The 25,633-nt window shown below is 33.0% G+C and overlaps 1 protein-coding gene across 1 annotated transcript; it reads left to right on the forward strand.

The window, feature by feature from the left end:
* Window positions 1–4,029: 4,029 nt before the first annotated feature.
* Window positions 4,030–25,633, forward strand: LOC148596561 (fasciclin-1-like). The gene is made up of 13 exons (XM_088563174.1): window positions 4,030–4,205; window positions 10,620–10,791; window positions 12,416–12,513; window positions 12,995–13,179; window positions 13,696–13,876; window positions 14,408–14,528; window positions 15,095–15,233; window positions 16,731–16,890; window positions 19,581–19,722; window positions 20,439–20,586; window positions 22,514–22,826; window positions 23,880–23,997; window positions 24,837–25,633. The coding sequence occupies exons 1-13, from the start codon at window positions 4,041–4,043 to the stop codon at window positions 25,037–25,039; spliced, it is 2,145 nt and encodes a 714-aa protein (XP_088419300.1). The 5' UTR covers window positions 4,030–4,040; the 3' UTR covers window positions 25,040–25,633.

Below are 25,633 nucleotides of genomic sequence, written 5' to 3' on the forward strand. Positions count from 1 at the left end.
TCTTTTTTTTTCATTTTGAGGTGGTTAACTGATAAAATACGTGTATGTGATTTTGTTTTTCTCGTAAGAGTTCCGGATATACGTAAGTTCAGAAAGATGAAGGTCGGTTGATGGTTATCTCTGTTTCCGTAACAGAAGTTATAATTTGTATTCAGAAAATGAAGTAACGATCTGATAACACGTACGTGTTTTCTGAGTTCATCTTTATGGTTATTGGGGGCTTGGATGAAAGAAATAAAAAGGCAGGATCTAGATCTGAACTTGAATTATAAGGCAGAATCGAAAAGGTAATAATATGGAGAGGCAGAATCCTGATTTTTTTAAATTGAGAAATAAGTCAAAATCGACAGGTCGTAATTACATATTAAAAATCGGGAAAAGTTTTATTTGAAGTCGGTACATATAAAACATTACAACACAAGTTCTTATGAGCTTTTAAAACCAAACCGACACAATTTAGTTCTAAAATGTCGAGTATATTTTCGAAAATGGAATACACTTATTTTGCTAAAAATGTACAAATGTACGATGTTAAAAAATGTGAATTGGAAAAGAAGATGAATGTATATTATCAACCATCATCTTTCCATAGCCTCCCTTAAATCGACTAGAATCTTCAAGTTTCAGATTAATGATTTTTTTTAAAGTTCTGAACCAAGTCCATACATATATCTATGCCAGAGTTTCTGGTAAAAATGAGAAAATCACTGATGATAAAACAGTTTCTCAATAAAAACTCAAGTAGAATCATCTCCCCTGTAATATTATCTGAAGGAGAATGTGAAGGATCGTGATCAACATTTTGCTGATCTTTTCAATATTTTCTTAATCAGTTTAACCCCATATCCCCCAAAAATACAAAACAATTAAGAACTGGAATCCTGTCAAAACGACTACCATTTGCAAAAGATGCAGAGTAAAATGCGTGTTTGGTTTTCAGAAAATTCAAAAGTCCACACTTTACTGTATATATTTTAACATATAAGTAGACACTATTTATCGCGTTTTCAATTTTTCTTAATTCTTAAGCCAATTAGATTTAATCAATTTTTTGTTGTTGAATAATAACATAAATATGATTCATACGTTGTGTTCATTATGGACATAATGTGAAATATAGGGCGCGGTGTCGCCATATACAGTTTCTGAAAAAAAATATGGTTCATTTAAACCAACGATGTCATGTTCCTTAGATCCTTTCTAAATCAGATTCCATGTGTTTGTACAGGTTGCGTTTTGCTGAAATTGTTTAAAATTTATGTCGAATTGTAGCTATCACGATTCTTAACATTTTTTTTTCATTATCTTTTCGCATCCGTTCTCGATCACAATCAACAGAAATATCAAAATTTGTGGCAACCGTGAATAAACACCAAGTTCTTCTTGACATTAATGTCTCCACTATGACGATAAGTTTCTTCATAATTTATTCCAAAATGATATATAAATAGATAGTGTTGTATTGCAAGTCCAAAGTTAACCACCCAAGTAAAATGATCTACACGTTTGTTTACGTGTATATATACTAGTAACTGACAACACCTTATTCTTACTGCCTCCTCGAGCACATAAAAGACGCACTTTATAAGGTCATGGAAGCTATCTTCACCAATTTCTGGTTTTAGAGTGGGCTGACAAGTTTAAGGACTACACGTTCGGCACTAATTTTATACAGTTCTCACAGGCAATAACTCCATGACTTAAGTGTCAGTCTTTGTAAGGATCGTGCAAATTCTGTAACATGTGATACACCCCCAAAAAGGCTACATTATTTATCTTCGTTAAGTTGCTTTATAGGTCTACATAATGAAATGTGTAATTATTCATTCCAATCTGTCTGCTCTTAGGAGATAATCCACACGGAAAAACCAACAGTTTCTATTGAATTTTAGTGTCATTTACAGGGCTATTTTTCTTCATTTTGAATACTATAGTGCATTCTATATAATTTTTATCTCCTAAGAACACGGTTTTTTTAAATGCTACATAAAACTTACTGTTTACTTAGACGTTTTAGATAAAATGTCAAAAATCAAAATATGTAGGCTTTCCAACCATGTATCACATTTAGCATGATTCTTATAGCTGCGTAAATACTTCCATTGAAACTTCATGCTACCGGACACTGATGGCTTATACATTCAGTATATATACAGCATCGTCCTGGAAAGTTCAATGGAGAAGAGGATGGTTTGAGTCCGACTTCCGATTACCAACAATTCTTACATATTCATTGAATAATCAGTTGTATTATGCATTAATATTAGATTCCCGCGCAGCTTTTCTTTGACAAGTTATCAGAAAAAAAGCTTTAACTGAGAACTTTATCAAGTTAAATATTGACATAGCTTTAGAAGGATGACAGGATACGGAATTCAAAAGCCATCTCTTCACCTTAAGACTGGGTCTCTAGATGCCACAGTGGACACTAATGTCTGTATATTGTTTTTTTTTTTTTACAACGGACTGGTATAGGGCCCAAAGAACGCAGTCGAGAATGTGTGACTTTTTTTCAAAATCCATCTTCAGAGGCGGATCCAAGGGTGGGGGGGCCGAAAAAAAGCAGACCTCCATGATTGGGAATATAAGCAAAACTAGAAAAAAAACTTTAATTAATGATCACTAAATTGGTACTAAACTCCTTATATGATATAATACATCTTTTGACCTCCGATTTGATCTAAAACAGGTCCAATATGTAATAACGATTCTGAGAAAGTTTCATTGATTTAGGGTGAGTAACGGATAAGACTTGGGTTTCCCGTCTGTGTAACGGAAGGAGGGAAGTACGGGCAGAAGTAATGATGAACACCCTGTCACTATTTACCCCACAATTGTCAAGTAAGGGGTAAATAAACCATGTACGTCCAAATTGGAAAAAAGTACAGAGTACTACATACAAAACCGCAAAAAGTATAATGATACAAATTGTCCTGCATTTTTGTGCATATTTTATTTAATTTGACGTGCATTTACAGTAAAATAAATCAGAGGCGCTGCCGCCTGCACTTTTAAAGAGAAGGGATTAAAATAGCCTACTATTAAAATCCTTGCGTATAGGAAGAAAATCTCTTCAGTATGAACACCACGATCTAATCAAACAGTATATATGCCTTCAAGTGAATTGAATGAATAAGGATGTTACAGTTTAGTCAATCACAGACAAGAACTTTAAAATGTCCAGTAAATGGTTTCTAATAACAGTTTTTTGCGTACTTATAAACAGTATATATTGCAGTATATCTAGAATGAAGAATGGCCTTGGGTATATGCCAAGTTCTACTTGACGAGTGAACGTGCTTCTGGCGATCAAGTTGGTGTTTTCCTTTTTGATACAACGCATCATGTGATCATATCTAATCTAAAATACTTTTTATAACTTGCCGACCACAATTATTCTCTTTTACATACAAGTCATAGTTAGCTGCGTGCTAGCTTTTCCACATTTATCGCATTGTTTAAAATATGTGCTAATATTATTAGTCATAGCTTGTATATATATACACGCTGAACACTGTGGCTTCTTAAAGGCATAAAATACAGTACACCATTAATTGGTTGCTATCCGTCCGTGCGACAGGGTAGTCAATGCGAGTCAGTTAATTAGTTGCGATAGCTGCCCATTGTAAGTACCATCTGAGAACGCTGGTCTACCGGGTTCGATCATCGTGAATCTTTTGAACTTATCGAGTATATGCATCCGCGTGGTATGGACAAAATTCTTCACTGACCATCATTAACACTTAAGTGGTATTTACTTTCCAACTAGGGATTTTGTATCTAATATACACTCCCTGTTCCAGCGGAAAAGAGAATTAACACAGATTTATTTTTTCAGAAATGAGTGGTGACTTTTAATTCCCGAATGAGCACTCTCATTAACTAATAAATTAAAGAAATCAATGCAAAAAGTGGAATTCAGATTGGACGGTAAACCAGAAATTTGTTGTTGTTTTACAAGTTCGCACTATCACTGTAGTGAATGTTAGTTAAACGTTATTTCGATTATCATGGTAAGACCAGTGGTACAGGTGAATCATATGGAGTTATTTCCCGTGAATGCGATGTCCATCAAAATGGACTGGAAAGTGAATATATCTTTTTGTTTGTTGTTGTTTTGTTTATTGGAGTTTTCTGTGAGCAATGACCAAACTTCAACAGACACAGTTTATGAGGTGCTTCAGAGAACCCGAGGTTTATCAAAGGTAAAAATCAAGTTACACCTGTTCAGGTAAAAAATTTAAAAATACTGGTTTCATTTGAAAATGGCGACGTAAACAAAAGCAATTTGAATTTCTTATTAATGAGTAACAAAATTTAAACCAGATCATGGACTTTTATTCTCTTTCGTTCTTATGGCAGAAGGTTTACCTAAGGCTAAGATCGTTTATATTAAAGTTTCGAAAATTTGGGAAACATATTGATGAATGTACAGAATGATTCATTGATTGCTGGCGTTTAACGCCCGAGCAGCAATATTTCAGCTATATCCAGGCGATGAACATGAAAGGGATGATAAAATGAACATGAAATGAAAAAAGGGATGGGACACAAGGATAATAGGGTCGTGTGAGGAACGTGGCATCTTTTCCAACACAGTGCACCACTATGGTTTGTGGTTAGGTTTTCCGTATTATAGCTTGACAACCGCAGCATGCAACACGCCAGGGGTACCCCATTCCACCACCTTGGGCACACATCCCAGTTGCTCTGTGGGCAGAGTGCCTAGCCCCCGGCTAGGTTTCTGAGCACTATTTAGTCGCCTTTTACAACAAGCTTAGTGCTGCTGTAGGCCTATTCTTTTAAAACCCGGACCTGCACGGGGCTGAATGTATAGAAGCTTTACATTTCATCAATACAATAATTTACATGCACTGTATGAAACTGTAAAATCAGCATACTCCCTAGTTTTTGCATCTTGAAGTTCATACAATCCTGGCCCTTGAGTTTTGGGACACAGAGATTTTTTAAGGCTACTCGATTTGTTATTGTACAATGTATATAATTTAACCAGACTAATATTTCACTTTCTCTTTTAATGAAAACAAACCCTATTCTAGAATATTGACACATTTTGAAAATAAATGGAATGGAAGACTAGAAATTCATTGTTCAAAATAAAAATAGAATATTGTTTTGGCCAAGAAAATATATGTCTGTTAACAGTTATCCAAAGATTTATATATATAGCAAGGATTGGAATCTTACACAATATTACATAGTACGATGATAAATATGTTGTGTGGGGCGATATACAGCGAGATTACCCACAATGCATTTTGTTGATGCTGAGCATTCCCTGTTAATGGCGGACGATTTCCATCGCTCTGACATTTCATCACGATACATTGTAAATGTAGGTATTCCGACCCATAAGGTTTGAAAAAAAAATTAAAATATCCCACCTCAAGTTGCCTCCAGACTTTTTCAATGTTTTGTTTTGATCAATACCTCGATATTCCAGACCTTAATCTCTTATCAAATTTTCAACCTGGTCCCACCTTTGAAGGTGTACTTCCCTCCTCATTAAAAACTCAAACTCATTTTTCCCTTCTTCGAGGGCGGTTACCCTATTCATTTAAAATTTAAACTCCTTCAAAACCCGATTTATCATCATAAAATTTATTTCAAATTGATCAGAAATGGTCCAAGGGTGTATATAAAGAAATTTTGTAGCTGTAGCCTCCTGTTCATCAACATTTTTATTTGACCGAGTGTTGATATAAAAGAATGGTGGTTGGAGTCATGCCCTCTTGAAAGGCATTCCCTCCCAAATAAAATCTCTAACCCCTTCAAAACCCAAATGATCATCAGAAAATTTGTTTTAAATTAATAGAAATGGTCTGATGGTGTTTATATAAGGATGTTTATAGCGTAGCTTCCCCTGCTTTTGTGATATCAATGTTTTATATGACCTAATTTTGACTGTATTAGCGGCAAGAAGCTGTACTAGTATACTGAAATCTTGCCACGCGAGATATTGTGATAATTTACAAGACGCGAATCCTTCTATATTTAACTCTTTGGGTTACCCGACTGACCCTTTTTTTCATCTGTGGCAACATCCCTTCAGCACCTGCGTATGGACTTTCATAATGCAACTCATACATTATGCCAGAGCTTGCCGTAACCATGCCGACTTTTTGTATCATGCTAGACTTTTTACAATTAGGCTTCTAGAACAGGGTTACATGTATGTTGCTACAAGATTGAAGTCATCACTACAGAATTTTTATGGCGTCATCATGAACTCGTGGATCCTTACAGTGTATCCATCTGCATCATGAAAACTGATTTGTTCAACGTGTCATAGTTTTCCTTTCCTCTTTTGTCCACCCGGACTTGACTTTTTTGAGCAAATGGGCGGGTGTTTCTAGAAAAGCAGAGGATGTTTACTCTACCAGTGCACCTGGTCCATGCTCCCAGTTTTTTAGTGGAGTTGCTCATTTACTTTTGTTACTTTGTATGTATTATTTTAGTTGTTTTATGTTCTTTGTTGTGTTTGTCTGTTTTCAGTGTCTAGTCTTTGTCCCTGGATTACATTCTTTTGATTTCCGCAAGAATCTTGGTTCCCTTGATTACTCTTTTTGCTCCGAACCTAAACTACATGTATTTGATCTGATAACAAAATAAAATGAAAAATAAAAATCAGTAATATTAGGTTAAAATTGAAAGTACTCTTTATCAAAGTCTTCCCAGAGTTGAGTCAAAATGGCAATTTCACATTCTTAAGTTTATTTAATAACTACATTGTTTTTTTTGGTCTCCATGCTGCTGATTGGTTTCTGTTTAGACTGGGTTGACCATATAAACTTAAGAATGTGAAATAACTCTCATAGAATAATGATTTGGTTAAAGTAGAGTTGAACCTTTGCCAGAAAAAAATTCAATGAAAATGCCAACTTACCTACTCTAAATTAAAGAGTGTAACCTTAAACAGACATATTTTTTTCTAGGCCTTATGTGCATGAACATTTCCATTTGTGAAATTGTACATACCGTACATGATTTTCATTGTACATGAAAAATGTATATTAATTTGTGCTACAGTAAATGAATGGGCTGAAAATATAAAAACAGGAAATACAATAATTTTGATAAGATTTCAAGCTGTTACGACACAAATTTTATCACAATATAATTGATTTGGAATAATTAAGTATTAAACAATGTACATGCAGTTTTTATTCCCCATAAAACATACATGTACAAATGCATATCAACTAATCATCTGCAGATTTGTGTACATATACATTGTACATATATATATATGAATATATACATTTTGTACATGTACATGCAAGACCTGTGAAAACATCTACCAAAAACTTAAAGACAATGTTCATGTGCTGTGCATTTATACTGTACAGATGATGATATACAAATATGCATGTGCATGTACTTTTATACATGTTATGTTGATTTATATTGTAGTGTGCTATGTCTGTTATTAAAAAAACCAAGGTTTGATACATGTACATGTACAACATTGTAAATGTAGTTGCTTTCTTTAAATCCCAAAACTTTGCTCCAGCTAGAAATATAAAAGAGGAGGGTGCCAGTGGAGAAAAAGGCAATTTCTCAAGTTTGTGAAGGGCACTTTTTTGCAATGCACATGTAGTTTATCCTATTGTTTGTCTTTGTTTCCATGCACATGTTGTATTTTAGGGTTTTTCCACACTTTCTCTTACTCATTTAGACATGATGCAATACATGTATTTATCAAGTAGGGGGAAGGGTGCGAACTGTAATGGATCAAGCACTTTTTGATACGTTCAGGGTTAAGTGGGATATGATGTTTTTTCATGATTTAATATCATGGGATATCAATTTTTTTATACAATGTCTGAATGTGAAAAATATTTTATTAATGAATTTGTAATCAATGCACATAAATGCTTGTAGTCTATGAATGCATTGCCTTATTTGTTTACCATTCAGTTTATGTATGTTATGTGATTGCTAAACAAATAAGATAATATGTAATTAAATGTATTTTCTCACGGGAATACTGATAGCTGATGGTATAGTACTAAAATTTTATGGTACTCATATACACTTCTGGCTGATAAACATGTAACAGAGTATCATTGAACTGTTTTATTTCAGTACTGATCCGACAAACAGTCAGGCAAAAAACAGGAAAGGTTACAAGGAAAAAACATGAATCTTTTGATAAGTCAAATTTACGTGTATTATAAAATGAAAATACCAAAAAAAATATATCTAAGGTACATGTATGGTAATCATGGTAATGGATTCATCAAAACTGTTAAGTTGAATTTTTTAAAAGTATTCCTCTCTTTTTTATATCCCCAGCAAACAAAGTTTGGGGTTATACAGCAGTCCTTTCCATAAAAATTCTCAACAACTAGCCCGAATAATTTAGGACTGTATAGGATTCAACTAGCCCAAAACAAGAAACGTACACATTATTTCATTAGCCCAAATCAATTTTTACTAGTGCCGTCTTGGGGTTAGTGACTTAAGGTGAACACTGATACAGAAGTCTGTCTGCAGTACTCACAAAGCAGGTTCATAGCTGTAATCCAACTAATGGGTTGTACATGTAAAAGTGCAACTCCTCCTTAACTGCTCAAGGGATTTCAATAATTTTTTTTTTAATACAAGAAGTTTTGACATCATTATTATGTAAATGTGCATAAGGCCCTAATAAAAAATTCCTAGATTCTCATACCCCCACCCAACCCAATTTTTCACACCCTCCCTGAATTTATTTTATTTTCAAAGTGTATTTTGAAAAATAATACTTGACTCAAATATCCAAAACTATTCTCTGTCTTGTCCAGGCCTGATTTAAATAATTGTCATGAGGTAAATTCTGGTTTATAAATCATAGTTTTTAACTGCTATTTCTTTGAAATAATGTTCCAAATTAATGGAAACTGGTAGGGTGTAGCAGAAGAAATATGTGCACTTTGATAGACCTTTAATGATATGTTTGTGCTAGATTTGATCACCTAGCACACATACAAAAAAATGAAGATGATGATTGCAACAACACCTGTTTTTCAGCACAAGTGTCAGTTCAATTGTAGGAAAAATATAAAATAAAGTTTGTTCTCTGCCAATGTAAAAAAAAATTGGATGAGAATCTAGGTTTTTTTTTATTGTGGCCTAAAGAATAGATCTTAAATGGGAGGTAATTAAACAAAAACATCATAGTGAAACTCCTACAAAAGATACGGATTTTTTTAACATTTTAAAGAAAGGTTGAGCATCATACATGTACATATACATGTAATTATATTATGTAATGCACATTTACATATATTTATATTTTTATACATAACATAATATAATTACATGTACAAACTACAAAAATGTACATGTATTGTCTGATGACTCTAAAGGGAGATAATCAACACATGGATTTTACATGTTAAAACATATTGAGAACAATTACTAAATCGTGCAAGGAGTTGTGATGAATTTCAATAGAATGGTTTGGCATAATGTATTTTTACATTTACATGTCTGTATGTAGATTTTCATAAAGGAATATAATTATTGCTGGACGATTTGAACAGGAAATAATCCATTTTAAGGGGTACCTTATAAGCATGTTACTACATGGACATATAACACAATTATTATATATTTAAAAGACATGTACATGTATGTAACTGAGGTACATATATCACAGTTATATTTAAAAGACATCTAACTGAGGTGTGTGTATCACAGTTATTTGTAAAAGACTTCTAACTGAGGTACATGTATCACAGTTATATTTACATGTAACTGTTCGGATATTTAATAATACACTCACTGTGAGGGTCAAAAAAGTTATGGATTATACCATATGATTATGAGTTGATACCCAGCCAAATTCAAAGGAGAAGGGGTGATAAAGGGTCTTATTGGCCTAAAATTCAACTGAAAATTGTTCATAAAGTGTTGAATGATTTAATTGTGAATTTGGAGACTTGAATCCATCACAAAATTGAGAAAACATAGTCGTTTGATAATTCTTGCATTGGAAGGACAGAAAAATTGCTTTAAGTTTACCAAAATTTAGATGACCTATTTTGATTGTTTTGGGTGTAGTTGAAAAGGGAATAGTTTTTCATTGAAAGTGTAGATTTGAGCTAGTTCTAGAAAATTTTCTGTTGTTTTTAACTCATACTTTTTTTGATGAATTGGAGTTATCTTTCTTTGAATACAATTAAAGAATTTTATCTTGATAAATGATATGTAATTTAGTATGTGTATTAAATACAACACAACATGGTAAAGTATCATTTAATGCCCCATTAGATGACCTATATGCATGTGTATTTTTAATCTGATTATTTAAGGAATGAATATTATATTTTTTTTCAGTCTATGAAGAAATATCTTCAGTCACTTGGTTAGCATAGCAGGTTGTTATCAAGTGTGCTCCTAGGGCTATTTAAAAAAGACTTAAAAAATATAATAGTCATTCCTTATAATTTAATTTTCGTATCAAATTTAACGAGTGTATCATCAAAAAAGGTCGCTGACATCACAGTCACATTACAAAATTTGGTCCATTAGATGATAGACATTTTTTTAACCAATCAGAAAGCTTGTTTCTTCTTCAAATATGTTTAAATGTTTTGTTTCTTTGACAGTTTGAGTCACTGGTACGAAGAGCCAACTTAGTACAGTTTTTTCAGTTTTCCACAACATACACCATGTTTGCACCCAATGATACAGCATATGACAACCTTACTCCAGATAGAAAGATGCATGTTGATAGTTTGAATGGTTCCGCCTTACAAGACTTTATCAAGTTTCACGTCAGTAAGTGCAAAGTCAATATATTATAGGGTTTGTAAGTCTGGTTCTAGTTTCATTTTTCTGTCAGGAATTTCTGACATAGAACAAATTGTAATCCAACAAATTGTTTACTTCTGGGTTCTCAGAATGCTGCATTTAAATGCAAAATTTTCTATTTTATGCTTTTCTTAATACTTTTATGATGTAAAACTGGATATTGTGTAATTTTTAATTGGTATTTTTATACAAAAAAAAAATGCTTTGCTTTTAATACTGAATTGTGTGCTCTGTAAATGGCCAATCTCCTTGCATTTAAATGGTAGACTTGGACCCATTCTTTTGAAACAAAGGAGTCACGTGAAAAGACTTACATACCCTATTGGGATGGAGGGTCAGTGATGTACTATATACTGGTATACATATATGTAGGCAGTCTAGATATCATTACATAACAAAAATCATTTACAATTAAGTTTTGCCCCGTGCAGGTCCGGGTGTTAAAAGAATAGGCCTGCAGCAGCGCTAAGCTTGTCGTATAAGGCGACTAAATAGTGCTCAGTACCTTAGCCGGGGCTAGGCGCTCTGCCCACAGAGCAACTGGGATGTGTGCCCCAGGTGGTGGAATGGGGTACCCCTGGCGTGTTACATGCTGGGGTTGTCAGGCTATAATACGGAAAACCTGACCGCAAACCATAGTGGTGCACCGTGTTGGGAAAGATGCCACGTTCCTTGCACGTTAAAGAACCCTGCTGTGGTATTCGATAGGAGTAGGAACCTTTGCGCTCCGCCACAGGAGGCTAAATTGCCCGACCTTACCCATCCCCAGTGGCAATCAAAATTTGTCGACCCTATTATCCTTGTGACCCATCCTTTTTTTTCATTTCATGTTCATTTTATCATCCATTTCATGTTCATTGTCTGAATATAGCTGAAATATTGCTGCTTGGATGTTAAACCCCAACAAACAAACAAACAAACGAAAACAATTAAGTTTTTTTCTCCTATCTGGTGGAAAAAGCTGAAACTCTGACAGGAAATTTGTAAAATGTTTATATAGGATAAAATACTGGGGCAGTATGCTTTAGCTTGGTTTTTAGCTAGCACAGATAAAGCAGGGACATAGCCGCAACAAGAGTAGAGTGAGATAACTCTACAGCAAAATGCATGAAAAGATAGCAGGATGCAGAAAGAAGAGAACAAAATTGCACTCTATAGAAGTGATATATCATGAAGAGAATGCAAAATAACTAAAGAATCTCCAATTATTATTTTAAGAGAAGTGTCATGAACATCTTAAAATCAAACTTAAAAGAATTTTTACAGACCACAATTCAAAGCAAATTATGTTTTAATGAAGAAATTTGGACTGGAATTCATTAGGAATTAAGCTATAAGCATTATTTGTAATTGTTGAGCAAGTTTATATGCATGCATTTATAATCAAGTTAATGACAATTTAGGCTTGTTAATGTAAACCATTTTTTGATTTTTTTTTTTTAAACTGACCCAAAGTTGGTTATATCACATGACCGTCCAAAAATTAAATTGAAAGCAATTCTAATGTTAAAACTTGTCTTTATTTTACCATATTAAACGGTCTGGTGGGATGCACATTTTACAGTTTATGTTTAAACATTTTTTGTTGCAGTTGAAGGTCAGAGGTTACTGACTGGAGATTTCCAGGACAAATCAGAAAGGAGAAGTATGTCCTCCCATAAACTGTACCTCAACAGAAGAGAGGGAAGTGTAAGTAATGGTTTAGGAAATTAAAGAGAGGAGGGGTATGCTCTTTCTATATCTCTACCTTAACAGTAGAGAGGGAAGGGTAAGTAATAATTTAAAATATTAAAGAGATGAGGGGTATGCCTTTCTAAACCTCAACCAGAAAGAGGGAAATGTAAGTAATGACTTAGGAAATTAAAGAGAGGAGGGGCATGTTCTTTCTAAATCTCTACCTCAACAGTAGAGAGGGAAGTGTGAGAATGTTTTCTTTACTCAGGAAAAAAATTGTTGATGTGATTGTGAATTTTACCTGAACAGTGCAAGTAAATCTCAGACATGCAGTCATTATTTAGAAGTGAGCTTTCTTGTGTCAAATACAAATTTTACATACTACACAAGTGAATTTTTCACATAAAAGTTTCTTTGAAAAGCACACAAATACCATCTGCAGATGGATTTACATTGATTTTCTTCTGATTTACATGGATTTTCTACTGATTTCCAGGCATCATCAGGTTGGTTTGGACCATCTACATTTTTTGTTAATGGTGCTATGATATCTCCTGATCAAAAAGATTTGGTAGGAAACAATGGTGTTGTTCATGGTCTGATGATATGGATAGATCCAACCAGTCTAAAAACTGCTTACTCATATACCATGGATCCAGATTATGCCAAGGTCAAATCGACGTAAGTGCCCAAGGTCAGATGTAAATGTCAATTTTTTTAGCCTTTTTTTACAGGTTTATCGTGACAGATCATTATTGGTTGATCTAGGAGTTTTGAAAAGAGGGGCCCACTGTCTGGCCTTAGAGGAACCTGCTCCAGTGATTTATATGTACTATATAATCTAACAAATTTCCAGCATAATAGGGGGGATGGGCAAAGGCCCATTTTGGACCCACCTATGGTCATCAAAATCTTTAGATAGAATAGCAATCATTAATTTACTTAGTGTAAGTGTTTGTAAGAATCAGGCAACATGGAAAAATCAGACACATGCATGTCAAAACCCCACTGATCTAACGATAAAATATCACACAAGGATACCTTCTCTGCATCACTGGTTTTGCTCAGAAAATTTTAGAAAGTTGAAGACTAGTAATTTAACAGAAGGAAGTTGAGCAAAAATATTTTCATAGTAGGATGTTGAACATAAAAAAATGTCATAGTAGGAATTTAAACACCAATGATTTTACATTGTAGGAAGTTTTATAATGAAATCTTGAACAAGTTATCAATATCTGGGCAATATAATGGACCAATTAAAGATCTGCAGTACTTTGATGGTAAACTGACACTGTTTGTACCAACAGATGATGCTATCAATAGGATAGAACAAGATATATTAAGGAACTTACAACAAGATGTTCAGAAACTTCATGAGGTATTGAAATATAAAACACTTAAGTAGCAGTCCACATTAAATTCAGACACCCTGTATGGGTGATTCATGGTGTCCAACAAACAATTTTGTTTTTTTTTTGTCTACATGATTGTCAACTAAATCAAGAATGAAAATCTCTTCATACACATTCTATATGAATTTTATCTCAAAATACAACACAGTATTAAACTAGAACTGTAACTTTCAAATTTGAAGTGAAACTGAATTTTTGTGGTTTTGCATGAATTACCTTTTGTGTGATTTTTTCTTGGCCAAAATAATCTTAATAGGTCCATATATAAAATAAATTAAAATCCATTATTGATAAATACATGTACTGGAATCAATTAACTGTAATGGAAGCAGAGGAGATTTTACACCCATCCACCATGGATCCATTGGAAATGTCGGCACTACATATATATAACTCAGGACCATTGCAAATATTTCCAACTTTCCAGATATTGCCTTGATTTTGCCATTTGTAATATATACTTTCCTTTTTGATAAATTTGTTTGTTTTTGTTTTAGGTTGTAAGATCTCACTACATAAAGACTGACGTCCTGTTTACAACTTATGTCAATCACAATGCCGGGTTTACTAATGCTAACAAGAGAGCATTGACAATCAGAAAGCCATATGATTATACAGGTAAATCATATGGTGGAGATCACAAGACAAAGAAGTTGTGTTCAGTTTTTATCAAATTTGGTCCTGAAAATAAAATTGATAAAATCAAGATGTATATTGGATAATATGCAAGTAAAAATGTGTGCATGCATCACCAACAAAACCCTTTTTGTTGTTCACCCTTGCATTACATGGAAACTGTTGTGTAAAAAAGAGCCAAAGTGTAATAATTCTGGCAAATTTGCAAAAAAACCTCTTGATTTTAATAGTTTACCTTTTAGCAGGTCTTGGCAACAATTAGTCAAACAACCTCAATGTTCCAATGTTACTGCCTTTTGTATCGAGACAACTAAATACTCTAGTTTGTTGAAGCATGTGGCCAATATGTGCTGATCGAAAAACCAACTTGAAACCTCCAATTTGTATGTTTCATATAATTTGCATTGCTGTCCTTGAAACAAATCACAATTCATCACATTTCTTTCCAAACATACACTATGCACATCGGTTTTAAACACAAAAATATGTTGGTGGATTGAAAATTATATTTTGATATTTCATATTACTGTAGTACCATTATGTTGTAGTTTATGTAAACAGTGGCGGTGTGACTGCTGAGATTGTCATGGGTAACATCACAGTAACTAATGGTGTCATACATATGTGTGATCGGTTGCTAGGTTACATTTACAATACAGTTAGACAACAAATAGCAGAAGATTCTCCGTAAGTCTCTTTGAAATTTAAGTTCTTTCATAATTACAATTACACAAGTTTGAGAATTTCCATCTTTTGCACAAGTGTAAATGATGAATTTCTCACTTGAGTGGATGAAATCTCAGGGTTTTAATGAAGATGAATGTTCTAACACATGTTTTAACACATATGGAAACATATGTTTTGGACCAATATGGAAATTTATGTTTTTTATGCATTAGAAATCAAATCCTCTAAAAATTTATATGGAAACCATACTCATTTTATACAATAGGTTCTATGGAAAACATAGACTTGTATTTACTTGTTTTACACAAATTTATTTGGTAGTCAGAAATGATAGGTTTTTCATGATGGTCCTAAATATACATTTTGTATAAGAAACCTATGTTTTTTCAGGTGTTTTAAAAACATGTGTTGCAATTTTTCCTTTGTAGTCAGGGAGAATATGCTCATAATTTCTTATAAATGTCATTGAGACCTTGCATGACAAAATAACAAATCACCTATCGCCATTGTCTAAGTTTTGATAGGATGATTAATAACGAGGATGAGTGACCTAATTCTTACACAGATTAACATAACATGAAAACACAAATTTACTGAAGAATTATTTTCCTTAAAATTATACACTGATAATACATGTATCAAGAATGAGTCTTTTTAACATGAGAAAACAAATTTACATTAGAATAATGAGCAATGAGTGTTTCTAGAGAAGAAGAGGGTGCTTACTCTACCAGTGCACCTGGTCCATACTACCAGTTTGTAGTGTAATCTTGAGTTACTCATTTATTTTATTACTTTGTATGCATTATGTTGTGTTTGTCAGTTTTCCATATTTGGTCTTTGTCTCTGGAATACATTCTCTTGGGTTCTGCTTGGGTCTTGGTTCCATTAATTACTCTTTTCCTTCATACTGGACAACATATTTATTTTTAAGATGTTTAAGATGAAACAGGTTGGTCAGAATATTATAATAACCTTCCATACCAAAGTAGCATTTTGGTCCTCAGTATTTATTATCATTCTTCTGATGAGATATTTGGTAAACCAGTATCTGTATGCATATGCCTTGGCCAGGGCATGCTACAAGTTTTCTGACTTGTCAGAATACGTAATTTTTGGATTCATGTGCTTTCTGGATATGTACTCAGAAAGTTTTGAAATATTCTCTCCACCCTGCAGATATTTCCCGGTTTCCCATGATTCACAACCAGATAACATATACATCACATCTCTTTAACACCTTTTTTTAGTTTTGAAGACTTCATGATGATCAGTGTAATGCTATAATAATGAGAACATTTTCTAAATCTTGTTGAATATGGAGATGTAATTTTTGACGTGTTTCCATGGTCACAAGCCACTTAAAGGTATTAGTATAAAAATTGGTGTTTAAAAACAGAAAAAAACAGACATTCATGGTTGTTTCCACAGAAACTGAAAACTGGAAAGTTGTCTCCGTGATAATATTAGATATATGACTGGAACATTTATTTTCAGACTGTTTGACCAGCTGATTAATAGAGCATCTGAAGATACAAGAAAAGCTTTAGTGGAACAGAATGGTATCAATGTATTTGTACCAACAACAGAAGCATTTAAAAAGATCAGCAACGTTCCCTGGGCTTCATTAGTTACAGATATCAGATTGGTTGATAAGGTTAGATGTTCTCACAATGATAGTTCTGTAGGCTTCTTGTGACTGCTTTTCTACTTTCTTCTCTATGTATATCTATCTTACCCTAGGGGGGTATATAGGAATCACCTTGGGTGTCTGTCTGTCTGTCCATCCAACCATATCACACTTTTCTTGTTTTTCGCTCCTGTTAATGAGGAAATGATTTTACCCCATCAACAAGTGGGTTGTATATAGGAATCTGTCTGTCTGTCTCTTGTTTTACCTTCTGTAAATAGGGAAGCTATTTTACCCTACCAGCAGGTGGGATGTATATAGGAATTCCCTTGTCTCTCTGTCTGTCCGTCCAGCGGTATCTATGCTTCTTATTTTTGCACCTGTAAATGGGGAAATAATTTTCCTCCATTAGATTCTCTAGAAGGGTGAGCAGTTAAATCAGGGGTAAACATGGATTCTTTGGAAGGGTCAGGAGATAAATCAGGGGTAAACTCAGATTCTCTGGAAGGGTGAGCTATTAAATCAGGAGTAAACTCAGATTCCCTGGAAGGGTCAGGAGTTAAATCAGGGGTAAACTCAGATTCTCTGGAAGGGTGAGCAGTTAAATCAGAGGTAAACTCAGATTCTCTGGAAGGGTCAGGAGTTAAATCAGGGGTAAACTCAGATTCTCTGGAAGGGTTATTAGATAAATCAGGAATAAACTCAGATTCTCTGGAAGGGGTGAGCAGTTAAATCAGGGATAAACTCAGATTCTCTTGAATGGTAGGCTATAAAATCAGGGGTAAACATTGATTCTCTGGAAGGGTGAGCAGTTGAATCAGGAGTAAACATGGATTCTCTTGAATGGTCTGTAGTCTCCATAATGTAATGAATGAATTATGATTCAAACAAGTATTAGAGATTTGAGTGACGAAATCTGAAACTTACATATTAGAATTTTAAAAGGATTGTAGCAGGAAAAGTTTGTTTGTTTGTTGTTGTTTGTTGGGGTTTAACATCCGAGCAGCAATATTTCAGCTATATTCAGACGATGAACATGAAATGGATGATAAAATGAACATGAAATGATAGCAGGAAAAGTCATGGTAGTCCAAATATTAAAATTCCATTTTGTAAAAAAAAACAAAAAAAACTAAAAATTAGCAATAATTCATCTTTCAGTAATTTCTTAATTGAAGTATTTATTATTTTTTTTGTTGGTTTATGGATCAGATTTGTCAATTTCATAGGAAGCAAAAGGATGAAATTGCTTATAGCTGCTTTTTTTCTATACAAACTTACTCCAAAAATCTATCTTATATTATGAATAAATGATATTCATGTCTCACTCTGTTGTTGTTGGAAAGAGATATTGTTTTTCCCCTGTTCGTATGTTTGTCAAACTTTTGTTAGCAAATTTATGACGCACTGAATTTTTGGGAGTCATATTCTTTGAACTTTGGAACAGGGGGAGACATATGTTTTTGTAGAAAAAACAAACTTTGAATTGTTATTAAAATCTCATATTAAATACTGTTACAGTACATTTTATTTGTGGATATCAATTTGTGAGAATTGCAGACATATTGTTGGTTTGTGGATTCTTAATTTTCCACAGTGTGTCAACCACAAACTCCATGAAAGTTGGTGCCTGGGCTACAATCATAAAGTATTTCATAGTACATTTATTAAAAAAAAACAGTTATTTCCCCTTACGCATAGTAAAACAAAAATTCTGTTTTAGTTAAGAATATCTTTAATACTTTTTACAGCTTGTCAGTGTGCACTACAAATAACACAACACTTTGGTACAATGAAGGGTAATTACAAAATTACTGAACTGATAAAACCTAAGCGTGTATGACTTTATGGAAGAATGTCAAATTGTCTTCATTTTTTTAGCTAGTATTAAAAACAGTGCCGGGTTTAAAAGATGTTATTTTTTTTATTTCTCTTTTGTTGTGACTGTTCCTTTTATATTGGTATTGCATTTTATTTGTGTTAGTCTTTTTTTGTGTAATTTTTAATTCTGTTTTGTGTATTTAGGAAGTTTTTGTTTGAATTAAAATGGTTCAATTTCTGTGTATTATTTTTTTCAAGGGTATACTTATTATATATTTGATGTTATATTTCTTATTACCAGAATCATTTGAAATTTCATCAATGAAATAAGAAAAGCTGCCAGTAATACACTTTTTAAAAAGAAAACAAAATGACTGTTTTTAGATATATTTCCTTATTAAAAAGTATATATTTGAGAACTGTTATCATTTTATTAATAAAATATTGTCTCAAAAAGTTAAAATGTGAACAATTTAGAAATTAAATTTCAAATTTTACATTTTCATTACTAATAGAAATATTATTCATATTGATAAAATAATTTCTGTCTGGGGGGGGGAGCTGTTGTCCTTGCCGGGCTTTTAATAGGGAGATGGGCTTTTGTCCTGATCCCAATTATGTATGTATACCAAAGATAAGGAAAACAAGACTAAAGCATTAGTGATATGAGCTCCCATAAAAAAACATGATTATCATCAGGTGCATTGGAAGGGTAAGCATGTCCTTCTCTGACAGTGGCGCACATTGCACGTGAGTATAATCTAGTAAGAGTGTGGTTTCAATAATGTAACTCCCTGATTAAAAGTAACAATCCTACTGCTAACTACCTTTAGTCACAAACAAATTATTTCCTGAAAACACTATTAGATAACCTTACTAACTTATTATATTTCAAGGTTTTGAAACTGTCGATATTAGAACCAGGTCAACATGTTTCCGTGGCATCACTTGTTGGTGAATATAACAGTCGACAGTACCGTAGAAGTCTGTATTATGAAGGAAACAACCCTCGACTAACTATATATAGACAGAGAAATGGTATGGAAATAACTTACAGTGATAACAATGCTTTGGCCACTAGCCCAGATCTAGTTAAAATTTAGATGACCTATTTTTATTATTTTTGGTTTAGTTGAAAAGTGAATAGTTTTTCATTGAAAATATAGATTTGAACTAGTTCTTGCAAATTCTATGAAAGGAATTTAAAACTCATGCAAAAGCAGACAATAATTGATTCATTACAAATCATTGGAATGTTTGTGTAAAGCATTTTACATCAAATTTATCGAAGCATCAAAGTAACTTGGATTGATTTCATTCTATTTCAAATGAAATCTTGTTAGGCTGTGGTGAAATTGAATATGATGATTTCAAGAGTTATGTCCCTTACCCCATGTCTACCCCCTTAAAGTATCAGCAGATTTGGTAGATATCTACAGGTGAATCAATTGAATTCTACTATTACAAACTGCAGGAAACCATAAGTTGTACCGATATGGCACACATAGGATGTAATGCTATAGAAAAACATTGCAGCTGAGTAACTCTTGACAACAGCATGTTAGATTGAAGAAAATTGACTGAATAGATTTTACATATATCTTCCATCACTATATTACTTTTATTAGTTTTATACCAGTACTAAACAGAGTTTTCTAATTTATATAAATATGTTCGTTATATATTTGATTTTGCATTGTCAACTTAGTGTTTGGTTTTTCCTTGACTCGTTTGTCATATTTATTGAATTACAGAGACCTGGGTCCAGGGAGATACTGTTATTGCAAAGATTACAAGAGCTGACATTGAATGTAAAAATGGAATGATTCAGTACATAGATACCATACTAGGAATACCATACCTCGACATGGCCAACCTCATCTGCAGTGATCTCTGGCTTCTGTAAGTCATTAATTAGTTACCTTTAATGGGTATACCATACCTCGACATGGCCAACCTCATCTGCAGTGATCTCTGGCTTCTAACAGTCATTTGATGAGAATTCCTAAACTTAAAGTAGTTTTTTTTTGCCCCAATGTATCTACTGGGATTAATAACTTTAAGTAAACTTGAATAATAGTGTCTCATACCAGGGTTTTTTCCAGGATTTTGAAAGCTTTATTCACTTTTCATGAGAAAATGAGGAGCACTTTAATAGTACATTTTTTAAAGTAGTATTTGCATCTGAAAAGATATACATGTATTTCATTATCATCTGCTATTTACAGCACTGTGTAAAGACATGAAATAAAACTTAAATGTACATTGCATATGAATAATGCACATTATTTTTTTCCACTATCCTGCAAGCATGTTTTCCAGACAATCTCTTACCTGAGATTTAATTAAGAAAGTAAACTCTACAGCCTTTAAGAATGATCAAAAATAGAAATCCCTTTAAACTCATATATACTTAAATCAGGGACATACATCCCTGGCATAATTTTGATTGTCTTTAATATAAAATAAATGCTGTTTTCTGCAAAGGCTACCCTTTGTAGAAAGACAAAAATACATCTAGCACAGGATAGATATAGATATTAACTGCCATAACATGCACCAGTATTACATGCATTGGACAGATATAAATATTTTCAAATATGTATTTCCCCTGTGGTACCTCATTAGATCTATTTTTAGCACAATTTCAACTGTGCCTTTGGGATCAGGACCATTGCAAGTTAATGACAAATTTATGTCATTATTTCACAGTAATATTTTATATTGGTCCCGTGGAGTTCATTGATAGGATAAATGATATTTTCAAGATCATAAATGTTGCCGACTATTAGAAGTGTAGTGACACCAGGGTAGTGACCAAATTACCCACTTTTGGTTTAAGGAGGAAGACCTATGGTAAAGGACAACTCTCACAAATCATTTGAACGTTTGTATTCAGCATTTAACATCAATCTCATGTAAGCACCAAAGTAACTTGGACTTATTTCATTCTGTTCCAAAGGAAAGCTTGAAAGGCTTTGGTGAAATAGAATATAATACAAACATATCACTGATTCCTAGAGTTATGTCCCTTACCCTAGGTCTTCCTCCTTAAGCTCAATTACAAGTTTGATGTACAAAAATAAATGATAACTTTTTATGTCATTTTGATACAAAGTTAATGAGAGGTAAAGGAATTTTCCCAACAGAAATTTTTACCAGCATTACTTTATAGACCTTAAAGTCAAGCTTGAGTGGTCAAGAGATCAACATTTATTCACGTGTCTGATTAGTGTAATTGGCGAATTAGGTTATTGTTTACACAAAATATTGACACCTGTTGAGAGTTGCGTTTAGCTTAGGGTAATTAATTTGTCACTTTTGCCACTCAACCAATATTGGGCTTACATATCTTCATGTTTTTTTTGTATTTGTACTTGCAAAGAAATCAGGTGTCGAAATGATACTAGATTATTATCGTCAATCTGAAAAGTCTATCATCAATGATGAAAACGACAAGCACTAGAAAAATCACTTCTTATACACAGATTGATACAGTAATCCTGTAGCCTTTGTCTGGCTGGATACATTTACAGTAATCCTGTAGCCTTTGTCTAGCTTGATACATTTACAATAATCCTGTAGCCTTTGTCTAGCTGATCAATGTGATACTATAATTATATTATAATTATATATATAAAAAAAATATTAGCTTTCATAGTGCTAAAATCAATTTCACACATACTATTTTTTTGTGCTTTCATGTACACCACAATTTGTGAAAATTAGTACACTCCAAACATAAGAACTTTTACTGTATTTTTTTTTAAATATGTTATTCCTTCTTCTGTATTATTATTCTTCAATTAAGTTTTATATGTTGTTTTAGGAGAACATATGATTACCTGAGGGCCCTGGGAATGAAGAGATACCTAACTGATCGTAGGTTCTACAGTGATCAGTGTGCATTCGAGACTCAAGGATATCCACCTAACTATGGCATTAACAACAATTATAAAGGATACGTGACAATACCCCCACGACCACAGACACCTTCCTGGGATATGGGATACTGTCAGCCAAGTGGAGGCAAGGATTCATGTTTCCTGACATTTTTCGTTCCTAACTCCACAGCTATTGATTATTTCTCCAATACTTACCATGGTCAGAAGATCATGAGGAATGCTTATGCCTTTCAGAGAGTAAGTAATTCATTTCTGATGTCATTGTTACATGTCAGTTTTTGAAGATTAGTATGTTTTATATTCCCCCTGACAAGTTTTACAGTGATATTAATGTAGGAGGTATATTTAAGATTCCAGGTATAAAAGGCTGAGTTAAACAGACAAGAGCATTTTTATGGTTATAATTTTCCAATATCAAGATATTATGCAATCTTAATGTTTTTCCCCATATTTAGGGGAGATGTATGCAAGTATGCTTCTCATTGAGTATGAGTTTTATTATGTTTCATGTGTTGATCTTATTCATCTTAGGAATACTATTGAGTCAAGCCTTCTAGTCTGTAAGGATATTTAGCTCCCTATTGATTTTCAATGTTATAGGTCAGAGGTAAAGGTCAGAGAATCAAATTTTCACATGGTGAAGAGATTCCATGCTTGTGTTGCTCAATTTTGTATAAAATATCTTGCTGAAATTTAAGTATCAGTCTTCATAAATATCAGACAGGAATTAATACATGCTGATTAAAAATACACTTTTACTTTTTATTGAGGTATGGTAACAGACCACAAAATAGTCTTATTTTGTCACTCAGTTGTGAATTTTTTTCAGATAACAATGAGATTGAATATTAAATTGGCACTTTGAAGAGTTATCGTTCTTGATTTGGTTATTCTGATTATTTACCAGGGGATTTTCTCAAAAACAGAAAGGATCATAGTTATGTAAAATGAAGTATTTGCACACATGTAAATCATTGTTTGTTTGGTGGTTTTTATACAACACCTAACTATTATTGCTCGTATATTGGTATGGTGCTGTTGTCTTTGTTGTCGTCATCCATAGACAATTGGTCTTTTTTGGTCTAAATCAAGCATTTCATAGAATTCAACTATATAATTGTAGTAAAAGCTTAGAAATGTATATGATATTGTTCCACATTATTCTATACCACAATAGTCAGACTTGGATTTGAGGAAATTCTCAACTTGAGATTTTTTTATAAAACCCAGTTGTTATTGTTAAGATTTAATGTTATTAGATATAATTAGACAACTTGTTGTATTTTACAGGTGTTGACTCGACTATTGTTCCGGCAGAGAATTGAGTTGGAGACCCTTGGTAATGCTAACTATCCCTTCACATCTATACATGGTGATACAATCAGAGTTTCCAAGTCAAATGACAGATGTAAGTATAGTCTGGTACAGGCTTGCTTGAGAATCATACAAATTAAGTAGAAGTTGATAAATCCAAAACTTTCGTCAACTTCCTGGAGGCCAGGAAAGTGAATCAAAACAGTACACTGAAACCCTTTTAAGGAACATTTTTAATTTGAACCATTCAACAAATCGTATGGTTCTTTCATGTTTAATTTTAAAAAAAAGAACAAGGTATTCTGTGGTGGAACTCTAAAGGCTTTTTTGTAAATAATTTGCCATATTTCCATTGAAGTGTAAGACTTGATTGAAAAGTTAGATGATTAAGTTTTCAGTAAAGTTTTACACTTCCTGGGAAATATGGCAAAATTTGATAAGACTTAAGTAAGAGTTTTCTTCATTCTTTATGACCAAAATATGACAATGAACATGCTGCTACTGTAGAGGAATATTTGCTTCTAGAAACATGAAATTGTACAGGGTTGTCCTGCTACGTATACTCCCACTTGTACAGGATCTTGATATTGTACACCCAAAATTGTGTGCCCCTATAAAAATTGTAAAAATATGTAAATTGAATTAATACCCAAGAGTACAGCAGTATAAATATATATAGACGTCTATTGCAATTGTTTCAAATTATTTCAAATTGATACAATCATTCCTTACTGATACAGTCATTCCTTACTGATGCAATCATTCCTTACTATTCAGTTTTAAATTCAAACATTAACATTTCAATCAACAGATAGCATAATATGATAACACAATTACATGGTAAATAATATCTACGAGATAATGAATTAAAAAATGTCAACCCATTGGAAGAGACATTACATAAAAAATGAACTTAAAATTGATTTATTACAGATGTGACAATATACTTTGGTAATGCCGCAGCTCGAGTTATACATATGGACAATGGTGCCACCAATGGTCTAGTCCATATTATAGACCAGATACTTTATGTTTCTGATGATTTAAAACTGCTTACAGCAGGAGGAACAAACATACAGGGCCATTCTATTGTATTACTGACGTTACTGTTGATAGCATTGTTTATATGTAGATAGTTTTAAGCCTTACAGTTACCTATGGTCGACCTAGAATGTTTTGGGGATGGGAACCCCATCTTTTGTTGGAAATTATTTTGATTTCCATACAAACTTTTGGCAAAAATGAGCAAATGATGCCTGGAATCCCTGCTCATCAAAAATCTGTGGATCCGCAACTGCTATTGTTAGGAAGGCATCATATTCAAGGAAACATATCACATATAGTAGACTTTAAGTGAGAAATTGTTGATTATGAATCCATTTTATGAGAATTTTATGATCTGTTTAGTATATCCAACATCTAGCCGAATTGTTGCTGCTCATAGGTCTTCTGTAAGTTTTTATAGAGTTTCTCATCAAATTATTTTACTTGGTTTGACAAATATTGAAGTGATTCATACTAATTTCAATACATTGAAAAGGGGTGGATCATTAACATCAGATTAGGGCAAATGTTAATACTTTTGAAGTTAAAAATAAAACTTTTATAGAGTAAATTTAATTGGGAAAATTATGATTTCAAGCAAAAATATACACTTTTTTCCAAGAATAGGATTTTTTAGGGTAAAATTAGTGTAAAATCGAGACTCATGCAAAAAGAAATAATAAAAA

Source organism: Perna viridis, chromosome 15 (genome assembly GCF_037379345.1).
Source record: "Perna viridis isolate PV_CMFRI_1.1 ecotype Kerala chromosome 15, ASM3737934v1, whole genome shotgun sequence".
NCBI classification, from domain to species: domain Eukaryota; kingdom Metazoa; phylum Mollusca; class Bivalvia; order Mytilida; family Mytilidae; genus Perna; species Perna viridis.

Bases quoted from the DNA above. Each gene is read 5' to 3' on its own strand.
- LOC148596561 (XM_088563174.1), top strand. From the start codon at position 4,041: ATGGAGTTATTTCCCGTGAATGCGATGTCCATCAAAATGGACTGGAAA. The intron at 13,877-14,407 runs GTATTGAAATAT...TTTTTGTTTTAG, and splicing joins ATGTTCAGAAACTTCATGAG to GTTGTAAGATCTCACTACAT. The intron at 19,723-20,438 runs GTATGGAAATAA...ATTGAATTACAG, and splicing joins TATATATAGACAGAGAAATG to AGACCTGGGTCCAGGGAGAT.